This window comes from Henckelia pumila, chromosome 2, assembly GCF_033568475.1.
Source record: "Henckelia pumila isolate YLH828 chromosome 2, ASM3356847v2, whole genome shotgun sequence".
Classification (NCBI taxonomy): Eukaryota; Viridiplantae; Streptophyta; class Magnoliopsida; order Lamiales; family Gesneriaceae; genus Henckelia; species Henckelia pumila.
Window position 1 is genome coordinate 196,644,531 of NC_133121.1, and position 12,229 is coordinate 196,656,759.

General features: G+C 39.4%; 2 protein-coding genes and 1 non-coding gene across 3 annotated transcripts; 1 reads left to right on the top strand and 2 right to left on the bottom strand.

Moving 5' to 3' along the window:
- Nucleotides 1–1,136: 1,136 nt before the first annotated feature.
- On the bottom strand, nt 1,137–5,360 carry LOC140879319 (uncharacterized). The gene is made up of 8 exons (XM_073282994.1): nt 5,202–5,360; nt 4,796–5,036; nt 4,415–4,750; nt 4,217–4,279; nt 3,918–3,976; nt 3,223–3,743; nt 1,971–2,433; nt 1,137–1,448 (listed from the first exon to the last, which is right to left on the bottom strand). The coding sequence occupies exons 1-8, from the start codon at nt 5,358–5,360 to the stop codon at nt 1,137–1,139; spliced, it is 2,154 nt and encodes a 717-aa protein (XP_073139095.1).
- A 180-nt stretch (nt 5,361–5,540) lies between these two features.
- Nucleotides 5,541–7,058, bottom strand: LOC140879320 (uncharacterized). Its single transcript, XM_073282995.1, has one exon. The coding sequence runs from the start codon at nt 7,056–7,058 to the stop codon at nt 5,541–5,543; it is 1,518 nt and encodes a 505-aa protein (XP_073139096.1).
- LOC140885841 (small nucleolar RNA R71) lies at nt 6,595–6,701 on the top strand. Its single transcript, XR_012151254.1, has one exon. It is a non-coding gene; the product is annotated as a small nucleolar RNA R71 (small nucleolar RNA).
- Nucleotides 7,059–12,229: the final 5,171 nt, after the last annotated feature.

The window sequence follows — 12,229 nt, forward strand, 5'->3', positions numbered from 1 at the left end:
AAATTGCCTCAATCATATACAAGTTTGTATGTTTCGAATTCAGATTGAAGTACACCTCACAGAGTGTTTTGAGACCTATTCATCGACTTGGTTATACTAGTTCAAGACGATTTGTCAAATAAAGAAGATAGTCATGGACTTAAGCAAAAAAACGGTAATATAATTTTTTCTTCATCATTGGCTTTTTTGATTTTCATTCACAACACTTGCAACCACAGTACAAACGACTCGAACGAACAAAAATAAGAGCACAAAATGAAAACACAAAAGACAACACAACCTCCCCAAACTAAAGACGATCATTGTCCCCAATGCTACTTAACACCACCACACCTAAAAAACAAACAAAAGAAAAGTAAAACCAAAAAGCACTAAAAACTCCCCTGGTACTAATCAGACTCTTCCTCATCAAGATCTTCAGGCAGATCCCGAACCGGTGGAGCATATTGGAATTGGAACGGTGGAGGATATGGCGGTGGTACTGGATAAGAGGCAGGGTCCATCCCAGCATTTGCGAGCAGTCCTCGCATCATGGCGTTGGTGGATTCATTGTGGGCGGCGTTCACCTCTTGGCATTTTTCCATGTGTTGCACCCAAGCCAAAATCTCGCTTAATGTGTCATTCATGGTACGGCGAGCAGGGGGTGGCTTAAGCACATTCCTTGATGATTGACCGGGTCCAGAGCTGGCCTGGCTAGGAGGTTGAAACTCTCGGAGGCGGAATGAATGTTTTGCTTTCAAAATTGTGTTATCCACTGCCTGCATTGGGTGCAACCATTCTTCGTCGTCCCTGTATGGGACACCAGCTTGCACACACAGTAAAGAAACAATGGTCGGAAAAAAAATTGAAATGTTGGACATGCGAATGGACGTGTACAACTCTCGGTTGATAATTCGTCCAACATTAAGCGGCCATTGCTTGTGCAGGGCATAAAGCAGCACCGCTCTGCTCATTGTGACATCATGGGTGTGGGACACCGGCATCAACCTGTGAGTCAGAAAAGCATACCACAAGGCCGGTTCCAGCCGCAAATATTTTTCCTTAAAAGATATAAATTTTACCGAATCCTTCCACACATTGCCATCATAGCACAGGACATTCGAGATTTCATTATAATCCGGGTTAGCCTTAAATGCCTAAAATTGGCTATCATCTACATCCGTAGTTTTCAATAATTCATTAATAGCAGTGGGACTAAAGGAAACCATCTTACCCCGCACGAAAGTTGTGCTATCGGTACGCTCAGCGGCGTTGGCATAAAATTCACGGACCAGCGGGACTAACGCCGCAAGTGGTTGGCGGCAAAACTCGGCCCATCCTCGAGCCACGATGCCAAGGGAGGCGGTGCGGCTTTCAGAGAGATCGATTCCCCTCTCTTCAATTGGATTCCTTGCAGCCTTGGCCTCCTCATACCTCGCCTTGGCTTCTTCCGAAATGATGGGTTGGCCCTAGAGGTAGCAAACTTCTGTTTCTTGGGTGCCATGTCAATAAAGATGAGAAATTGAGTGCTGAACCTATGAAATTGAGAGAAGAAATATAGTAATAGAATGAGAGAGAGAGATGGCGGCGGGAGGGATTAGGGTTAGAAGGAAAAAAGGAAGGGGAAGTAAAGAAAGAAAGAAGGGGATCGGGCATTTAAAATCTGAGTCTGCGCGATGCACTCGCGCAGTAGGAAAGTGCCGTGCGGGCGCACACCCCTTTTTTAAAAAATTTTGAGACAGTGGGTTTGGGTGCGCGGGCGGTAGAAAACTGCCGCGCGAGCTCACCCCCTCGTTTTGAAAATTTTTCAGAGACAGTACTCAAACTCGAGAAATAAAAGGAATTAACTTAAAAAGTTCTAACACTTACTAAAATGAACAAAAATGCATATAAATAAAAGAAAAAGGTAGAATGTAGTTCTCAATTTAAAGTCGAGAGCTTGACTTTTCATCCTCCCCAAACTAGTCTTGGTCAGTCAATGTGGTGATGACTGGCATGGAATCCACATCACCCCCCACATAGTGTTTTAACCTTTGAGCATTGACCATGAACGACTCGTTACGGGCATCTTTGATCTCTATGGCCCCCGATGGGTACACCCTTGTGATTTTATAGGGCCCAGACCATCTAGACTTTAGTTTTCCGGGAAATAGTCTTAACCGGGAGTTAAACAGCAACACAGCATCTCCTTCCTTGAAGTCCCGCTGTCGAATGCGCCTTTCATGTATTCTCTTGGTTCGTTCCTTGTACAAAACCGCCATGTCATATGCACTATCGCGGAATTCCTCTAGTTGATTAAGCTCTAGCAATCTTTTTTCACCTGCAGCAGCAAATTCATAGTTTAGAGTCTTAATAGCCCAATATGCTCTATGCTCTAATTCAACAGGTAAATGGCATGCCTTTCCAAACAACAATCTATAAGGGGAGGTGCCTATAGGTGTTTTAAATGCTGTCCTATAGGCCCATAAGGCATCATCAAGTCGAAGTGCCCAATCCTTCCGATTAGTACTCACACTTTTCTCCAAAATCTGTTTGAACTCTCGATTTGATACTTCCACTTGGCCACTGGTCTGGGGATGATATGGGGTAGAGACTTTATGCTTGACACCATATTTCTTTAAGAGTTTGTCAAAAATTTTATTGCAAAAGTGGGTGCCACCATCACTAATTATTGCACGGGGTGTACCAAACCGATTAAAAATGTTTTTCTTCAAAAATTTCAGTACAACCTATGCATCATTTGTTGCAAAAGCTTCGGCCTCTACCCATTTTGAAACATAATCGACTGCGACCAAAATGTATTTTTTTGTCAAAGAAAGTGGAAATGGTCCCATAAAGTCGATTCCCCAAACATCAAATATCTCACACTCAATGATATTATGTAAAGGCATTTCATTTCGGTTAGAGATATTACCTGTCCGCTGACATCTATCACAAGCTAAGACAAACAAGCGCGCATCCTTAAAAAGGTTGAGCCAATATAACCCACATTCAAGTACCTTTGCTGCAGTCTTGATTGGCCCAGCATGGCCACCTACCTCACGATCATGACAATGACTGAGGATACTTTGCATTTCTCCTACCGCCACACATCTCCGAATCATTGAGTCAGCACATATTTTAAAAAAAAATGGTTCCTCCCAAAAGTAGTGCTTGACATCCGATAAATTTTTTTTCTTCTGATGGAAAGATAGATTATGTGGGAGTGTGCTTGTGACCAGAAAATTAGCAAAATGTGCATACCATGGTGAACTCTCTATGGAGAAAAGTTTTTCATCAGGGAACCAATCATCTATGTCCTCTAATTCGTTTTGTGCATCATCAGGAATGCATTCTAATCTAGACAGATGATCAGCTACTACGTTTTCAACACCTTTCTTATCCCTGATCTCTAAATCAAATTCTTGCAAAAGTAAGATCCACCTAATCAGTCTAGGTTTTGCATCTTTCTTTGCCAACAAGTGCTTAATAGCAGAGTGATCCGTGTAAACTGTGATTTTTGAAAGTACAAGGTACGAATGAAATTTGTCCAGTGCAAATACTACAGCTAACAACTCCTTTTCAGTGGTGGCATAATTTAGCTGAGCTTCATTAAGAGTCTTACTAGCGTAGTAGATAGTTCGGAATACCTTGTCTATTCGTTGGCTGAGTACCGCACCAACAGCAGAGTCACTGGCATCGCACATTACCTCAAATGGAAGATCCCAGTTTGGCGATGTCAGTACTGGCGCAGTAACCAGTCTTTCTCTCAACACCTCAAAGGCCTGCAAACAATTTGAATCAAAATAAAAAAGGGCATCTTTCATTAGCAAAGAAGACAGAGGTTTGGAAATTTTTGAAAAGTCCTTAATAAATCGCCGATAAAAACCAGCATGTCCTAAGAAACTTCTAACTCCCTTGACTGTCGTGGGTGGCGGAAAATTTTGAATAACATGCACCTTGGCCCTGTCCACCTCAATCCCCTGTTCAGAAATTCGGTGACCCAAAACTATACCTTCTGTCACCATGAAATGACACTTCTCCCAGTTCAGCACCAAATTTGTCTCCTCGTATCTCATTAAAACAGAATTCAAGTTATGCAGACATGCATCAAAAGATTTACCGAAAATAGAGAAATCATCCATGAAAATTTCTAAAAAAATTTCGATCATATCATGAAAAATGGCAGTCATGCATCTCTGAAAAGTAGCAGGAGCGTTACACAATCGGAAAGGCATACGTCTATAGGCAAACGTACCGTATGGGCAAGTGAAAGTCGTTTTATCCTGGTCTTCAGGTGCAATTGCTATTTGATTGTATCCTGAGTACCCATCTAAAAAATAGTAAAACTCATACCCAGCCAATCTCTCTAGCATTTGATCAATGAACGGGAGAGGAAAATGATCCTTACGGGTCGCGTCATTTAATTTTCTATAGTCTATGCACACACGCCAACCTGTAACTGTCCTAGTAGGTATTAATTCATTATTCTCATTCTTTATGACAGTTATCCCCCCTTTCTTTGGTACACACTGCACTGGACTCACCCATGGACTATCAGAAATAGGATAAATGATACCTGCGTCCAACAGTTTGATCGTCTCAGCTTTTACAACTTCCTGCATCTTCGGGTTTAGTCTCCTCTGTGGTTGGACTAATGGGTTGATGCTCTCTTCCATTAAGATCTTGTGCATGCATATGGACGGATTTATTCCTTTGATATCTGCCACTTTCCAAGCAAATACACTCTTGTGATTTTTGAGCACATCCATTAGTCTGGCCTCCATCTCACCTGTCAAAAAAGAAGAAATTATGACAGGTAAATTATCATTCTCACCTAAAAATACATATTTGAGATGGATAGACAATGTTTTCAATTCCAAAGTGGGTGGTTCTTCAATGCTTGGTTTCTGAAGGACTAAATCCTTCCGGTTGCCAAGATCTTCAAGTCTAAGCTTTCCACCTCTTCTCCATGACTGGTTGTCATTCAAATATGCAGTCATCCCTTCAATTTCATCACTGAAATCGTCCACATGCTCAGATATAAGTGCAGTTTCTAATGGTTCCTGAAAAGTATCCTGCACATAATCAAATAACAGTGAATCCACTACATCTAGTTGAAAACATTCTTCATTATTCTGAGAAAATTTTAAATCATTAAAAACATCAAACGAAATTTTCTCTTCTCCCACTCTCAAAAGCAACTCTCCCTTCTAGACATATATTAGTGCATTTCCTGTTGCCAGGAAAGGTCTACCCAAAATAAGTGGCATGTCCAAATCCTCTTCCATATCTAACACTACGAAGTCCACGGGGAAGATGAATTTGTCCACTTTTACAAGTACGTCCTCGATTATACCCCGTGGATATTTGATGGACCTGTCCGCCAGTTGTAACGACATTCTGGTGGACTTTGGTTCTCCCAAGCTCAATTTCCTAAACACAGAGTAAGGCATTAGATTTATACTCGCACCCAAATCACACAAAGCCTTATGAAATTGAACATCATTAATTACACAAGGTATAGAGAAACTCCCTCGATCCTTTTTCTTTAGTGGGATTTTATTCTGCACCAGTGCCGATCAGTTTTCCGTCAGACTTATCATCGCATGCTCCTCCAATTTCCTCTTGTTAGAGAGGATCTCCTTCAAGAATTTCTCATAACTTGGCATTTGCATCAGTGCATCAGCAAAGGGTATATTGATATTCAATTTCTTAAACACTTTTAAGAATTTACCAAACTGAGAGTCTAGCTTGGCCTTCTTAAGAGCTGCAGGAAAAGGTGGTGGCATAACAATTTTTGATTGTGAAGTGGGTGGGGGTGTTAAGATAGACGACTTGCCTGAAGTTTTTTCTAATGTAATTGTTTCTGGCTCTTTCTCGCTTTTTGGTTCAGGATCGACCGTCTTTCCACTCCTTAATTCAATTGCTTTCACCTGTTCCTTTGGATTCTTCTCAGTGTCACTTGAAAAAGTACCCTGATCTCTGCTGGAAATTGATTTGGCCAATTGCCCTATTTGATTCTCCAGATTCTTTATCGATGCATCTTGATTCTGCATGCGGGTTTCAGTAGATGATATAAACTTCTGCATCATCTGCTCCAAGCTTGATTTCTCCTCTTGAGGCTGCCTGCTGTAGTTCTGATTCCCATATGCTTTATTATTCTGTCCACCCCACGAGAAATTTGGATGTTGTCTCCACCCTGGATTGTATGAATTCGAAAATGGGTCATTCCTTGGGCGATTTTGATTTCCCATGTGACTTGCCATAACTCCCTCCGGTTGAGAAAATGTTTGACAGTCTTTCGTGAAATGCTCTGCACCACATTTTTCACACCACACTTCTTGTACTCGCATCACAGAGTTTCCCACGCTTAGTTCCTCAATCCTTTTGTTCATGACTTCAAGTTGAGCAGCCACTGATGTGAATGCATCAATTTGATGAATTCCAGTAGATTTCCGGGCTGCACCCCTTTCAGATTGAGGATGATAGCTACTAGATGCCATTTCCTCGATTAATTCAAAGCCATCCTCTGACGATTTTCGCAGAAGATTTCCACCTGCAGCTGCATCTAACATGGTACGATTTGAGTGAGAAATACCATAATAAAAAGTTTGTACCACAAGACCCTCTGGTAATTGGTGGTGTGGACATCTCCGCAGTAGATCCTTGTAGCGCTCCCATGCTTCGTAAAACGTTTCCTGTTCTCCTTGGGAAAAAGTTGTGATATCAGCTCTCAGCTTCATTGACTTAGATGGTGGAAAGTATTTGGTGAGGAAAGACTTCGCCAAATCATCCCAAGTTGTGATGGAACCTGCAGGTAAATTCGTTAGCCATGCTTTCGCCTTGTCTCGCAGTGAAAAAGGGAATAAACGCAACCGAATAACGTCATCAGAAACTCCCTGTATCTTGAATGTATCACAAATTTCCATAAAATTTGTGATGTGTACATATGGTTCATCAATGACACTCCCACCAAATTGAAGTGTGTTCTGAATCATTTGAATAATGGCCGGCTTTATCTCAAAGTGATTAGCTGCTACAGTTGACCGGATGATGCTTGGTCTAGCACCTTCAATGTTTGGCAAGGCAAGATCCATCATGGATCTGTAAACTGGTTGTTCCTATTCATGTTCTTCTTCCATTTCTTGTTGTTGTTGTTGCCTTATTCTCCTATGAAAAGTTCTCTCGATTTCTGAATCAAAAGGCAATAGTTCCTCAGTTGAGTGTTGCATGTACTGCAAGAGAATCCTGCAATCCACAGATGGAAATGAGTGATTAAAATTGTAATAGAGAAAAATCAAATAAAACAAATTAAAATCTATTTAGTCCCCGGCAACGGCGCCAAAAACTTGATCAACGGAATAATAACACTTAAATTTTCTTTAAAAATCTCTCAAATCCAGTCGATAATAATCGCAAGTGCACAATTCAAGTTATAATAAAATGTACTGAGTACGAGTATCGTCCTCAGGGACTAACAATAGTAATTTGTCTCGTTGATTTTCAACTACACAAAGTATCTCAAATTTGATTTTGGAATTATCTAACATTTAAAATTAATTAAGAACTCAACGTAAATAAAAGTGGATTTCACAACCAAACAATCAATTCTCAGACTGAAGAACACCAATTCAAAATGATTTTGTTGGAATTTCGGTTCACCTTTCCCCTAATTGAACTGGACGATTGGAATTTAATTTATTCTTATAAATTTGACAGAAATTCCTGTAACATTGACACTCTCTCTCGAGGTGATGTCAAACTAATCAAATCAGTGAAATAATTAAATCTCTTTAATTATTTATCATGACTGATTGCTTTGCATTCTATGAATTCTACAACTTTCAACCTGGTGGTCTATGGCTATCAACATGTACTAAATACCATATCTCTATGCATATTTTAAGTCCATGGATTCTATCATTCGTCCTAATTAGGAACCTATCTCTCGATAGCAATTAACAATTTACGAATCTATGTTAAGGGTAGCTAATCATCAACATAGAAAGAAAAACATGATAAAATCAATTATAAACATAAATCAAATCTCAATACGTCCGGTGATTCAATCACACTACAGTGTTTCGGGGTTAGGATCCCCTCGATTCCAACAAAATAAAAACTTAGCTACTGGAATTCATTACAAAAATTCAATCTCAAAAGTGTTTAACATAAAAATTCAGAAGAGAAGAAAAGAAAAACTCCCAACGGAGAAGAGAAATCTTGAATTGCTCAGTCGTCGTCTGCCTCCTGATGTGCGTCCGTCTCTCCCCTCAAAAACTAAAGAAAGAATTGTATTTAAAGTCCCCCAAGAATCCTTCCCGAAATAAACTCTCTAAAAAAAAATAAAATTTCACGTCAGCGCATCGCGCCCGAGCGATAGAAAATTACCGCGCGGGTGCCTGAAAATTTGGCTACTCCTGTTTCCCAAGTTCGTGGTTGCGCCCGCGCGGTAGAAACTTGCCGCGCGGGCGCCTCGTCTTTTTCCAGAAATGTGCTTTTCTTCTTGCGCTATCCTCACCGCCTCAATTGTGCATTACCTTCTTACCAAGTATCAGCATTTCTTGGTGATTTCCTGCAATAAAAATAAATAAACCAGAGGAGTGACTACAAAAAAAAAAACTTTAAAACAATAAACGAAACAAGAATGGTAAAAACAGACACAACGAAAACGAAACTAATGCAAAACAAACACAAAACAAGCAAAAATAACGCACAAAAACGACTCCTATCAATGCATGATGGAATCTATTTCATTTTGTATGGCTTTCTTCCAAAAAGGAGCCTCTGCATTTGATAGCGCTTCTTGAAGAGTTCTTGGTTCATTATCTAACATGTATCTTAGAAAATCAGGACCAAAATACTTTTTTAACTTTTGCACGCTTGCTTCGTCTTGGTTCTTCATTGTTTTGTGGAGTTTCAATTGTATTTTCATAAGTTCACTTGTTCGAACTTATTTCTTTTCTTTCTTTAGAAGGAAATATATCTCCAAAGAATACAGCATTCCTTGATTCCATGATCGTGCCTTTCTTTACATCAGGAATTGTTGACTTATGCACTAAGAATCGATATGCACAACTATTGTATGCATATCCAATAAATATGCAGTCAACCGTTTTAGACCCAATTTTTATTTTTATTTTTTGGATTAGGTACTTCTACTTTAGCCAAACACCCCCACACTTTGAGGTATTTGTAAGAAGGTTTACGACATTTACACTGTTCATATGGTGTTTCATCTCTCCCTTTGATTTGTATCTTGTTTAGAATGTGAGTTGCTGAGAGAATCGCTTCACCCCACATATTTTGAGGTAAGCCAGAATTTATTAGCAATGTGTTCATCATTTCCTTTAATTTTAGATTCTTGCGTTCTGCAATGCCATTAGATTGAGGTGAGGAAGGGGCTGTTGTTTGATGAATGATGCCCGAAGTTGAGCAAAATTCTTCAAAAGAAACCACATATTCTCCACCTCAATCACTTTGAATCATTTTAATCTTTGAACTTTGTTGATTTTTAAACTCGGTATTATATTTCTTGAAAGCTTCGATTGCTTCATCTTTGCTTTTCTATAAACACACATAAAAAAATCTGGTGCAATCATCAATGAATGTTATAAAGTACTTATTGCCACCTCTTGTTTGTACCATTTTTAAATCACAAACATCAGTGTGTATTAATTCGAGTGGCGTAGTACTTCTCGTGACAGAATGAAATGGAGCTTTGGCCATTTTTGCTTCAACACAAATCTCATATTTGTTTTGTGGATTTCTTTTAAAAATAGGTATTACATTTAAATTTGCAAGTCTTTGCAACGTGTTGAAGTTAACATGCCCTAATCGTTCATGCCATAAATCATAAATTTCAGTCAAGTAAGGAGAACCAACAATTTTATTCTTTTCCTGAGGGTTGATAACATTCATTACATTTAACTTAAAGAGACCACTATCTTGGTACCCTTTACCAAAAAATACAACAGATTTGGTTAATACAAAATTATCAGATTCAAACACAAATCTAAACCCTGCCTTGCTCAAAAGAGAGCCCGGACTAAATTTTTATGAATGTCTGGCACATGTAGCACATTCTTGAGTGTCATCTCCTTGCCCGACTTCATTTTCAGCACTACATTAATTACCAACTCTAACGAATTCCGAAGTTGCATAGTTTCCCATAAACAACTTTCTATCTCCAACGGTGGCGTAGGTGGAATACAAATCTCTTGTTGCAAAATTGTGGCTCGCAGATCCAGTATCGATCCACCATCCGCTTGGATCATTCAGCAAGGTGGTCTCCAAAATAACAACACTTAAATCATTTTTAGAAATATCTAAAGGTACATACATTTGTTCAACCATTTTTCTTGCTTTTGCTTTTTATTTTTATTGTTTTTCTTTGAAAGTCGGCAATCTCGAGCCATGTGATTTGGTTTGCCACAATTGTAGCAACTTCCTTGGAATTTCTTTGCTTTCCCCTTTTGATTTCCATCATGGGGGCGCTTCCTCTTGTGACTCGTGCTTGATTCCGCCAGATTTGCTTTGGCCTCGGTTTTCATCATCTTTTTATGTGACTTGGACTCAGTGTTTCTGTTATCCTCCTCAATGCGAAGTCTCACAATAATATCTTCAAGTTTTAACTCCTTAAGTTTGTGCTTGAGGTAGTTTTTGAAGTCCTTCCACTGTGGTGGCAACTTCTCAATGATAGAAGCGACGTGGAATGGTTCATTGATCTCCATTCCTTCAGCCAACAATTCACACAACATAATCTGTATTTCTTGCACTTGACTCATCACATTTTTTGAGTCTATCATTTTGAAGTCCAGAAATTTTCCAACCACGAACTTCTTTATGTCTGCATCTTCAGTTTTGTATTTCTTTTCCAAGGAATCCCAAAGTTACTTGGCTATCTTGACAGAGGAGTAAACACTTTAGAGAGTGTCATCAAAGCCATTCAAGATATAGTTTCTACACAAGAAATCGCTGTGGTTCCATGCATCAACCGCAGTCCTTCTTTCTGTGTCAGAATCGCCTTCAAAGACGACATGGGGATCCTCCTTGAGAAATCTAGATAGATTCAGTGTGGTAAGGTAGAATAGCATCTTCTGCTGCCAACGTTTAAAGTCGACACCAGAAAACTTTGGTGGCTTCTCTCCATGAGCGGGAGCTAAAGCGAGTGGAGTGAACGAGACTGTATACATCTTCACAATTCGAGAAACAAGTTTCAAAAAAAAATTTCTTGCGATTGTTTGGAGGAAGTACTTCGAATTCTAAACAACTTGAACAACAACAACACAACAACTTTGAGACAAGTCGAGGCGAGAGATTCTCTCTATCCGCAAGACGAAATTTCCCATTAACAGTGCTAAAAGTTGGCGGCAATCGTCTCTAAGATACAACGACTCACGAACGAGATATAGCAGCACTAAAAATATTTCGAACTTGAATGAACAAAAATAAGCAAAACTCTCTTTTGAGAGAGTGGGGAGAATATGCAGAGAATCAGAAATCTGACGTTTTATGTTATCATATATCAAAGTATATCTTTTCTGCGTTATAACTAGTCATATATATATACTGAAGTCCAAAGTCTCGTTTTTTTAATTAAGGACGCAACCTATGACAGAAAAAGCCCAAAAAGAGACATATATTTCCGAAAAGCAAACTTCTCGCTTGAGAGGTAATTTTATGCCGCTCAAGCGGCAAACACTCTGCCCGGCATTCTTCGGTTGCTCGCTCGAGCGATAAATTTGTACCGCTCGAGCGGAAAACCTTCTGGCCCGCAAGTAGATTTTTGTTCGCTCGAGCGGTAGAATTGTGCCGCTCGAGCGGCAGGTTTTCTGCCTGCTTTGGAGGCCCGTGCGCCTCTTGGGTGGTGATCTACACAAATAATAATAAATTTTATTTTAATTAAATTTCATCCAAAAAGAAACCCCGCCCCGCCCGAGCCGGCCGAGTTTGTTTCGTCGACTAGCATCTTGCCCCTTTACAAAACATCTGGTGCCCTAAAGGCAACTAATATTACTTTTGTATTTTTTTAATGTTTTTTTTTAAAAAAACTCATTTGTTATTATTTTTCTTAAAATTTGGTTGTTCGTTTTTCATTGAAAAATTGCAATGGCAAATATTACCAAACTTGAATTTGAAGCACTTGATATCAGTGGGAAAAAACTATTTGTCATGGATTTTTGATGTTGATGTCTACCTTGTTTCTAATGATCTCAAAGATACAAATAAAAGAATAAAATAATGAATCTTTGAAAGACTTGAAAAA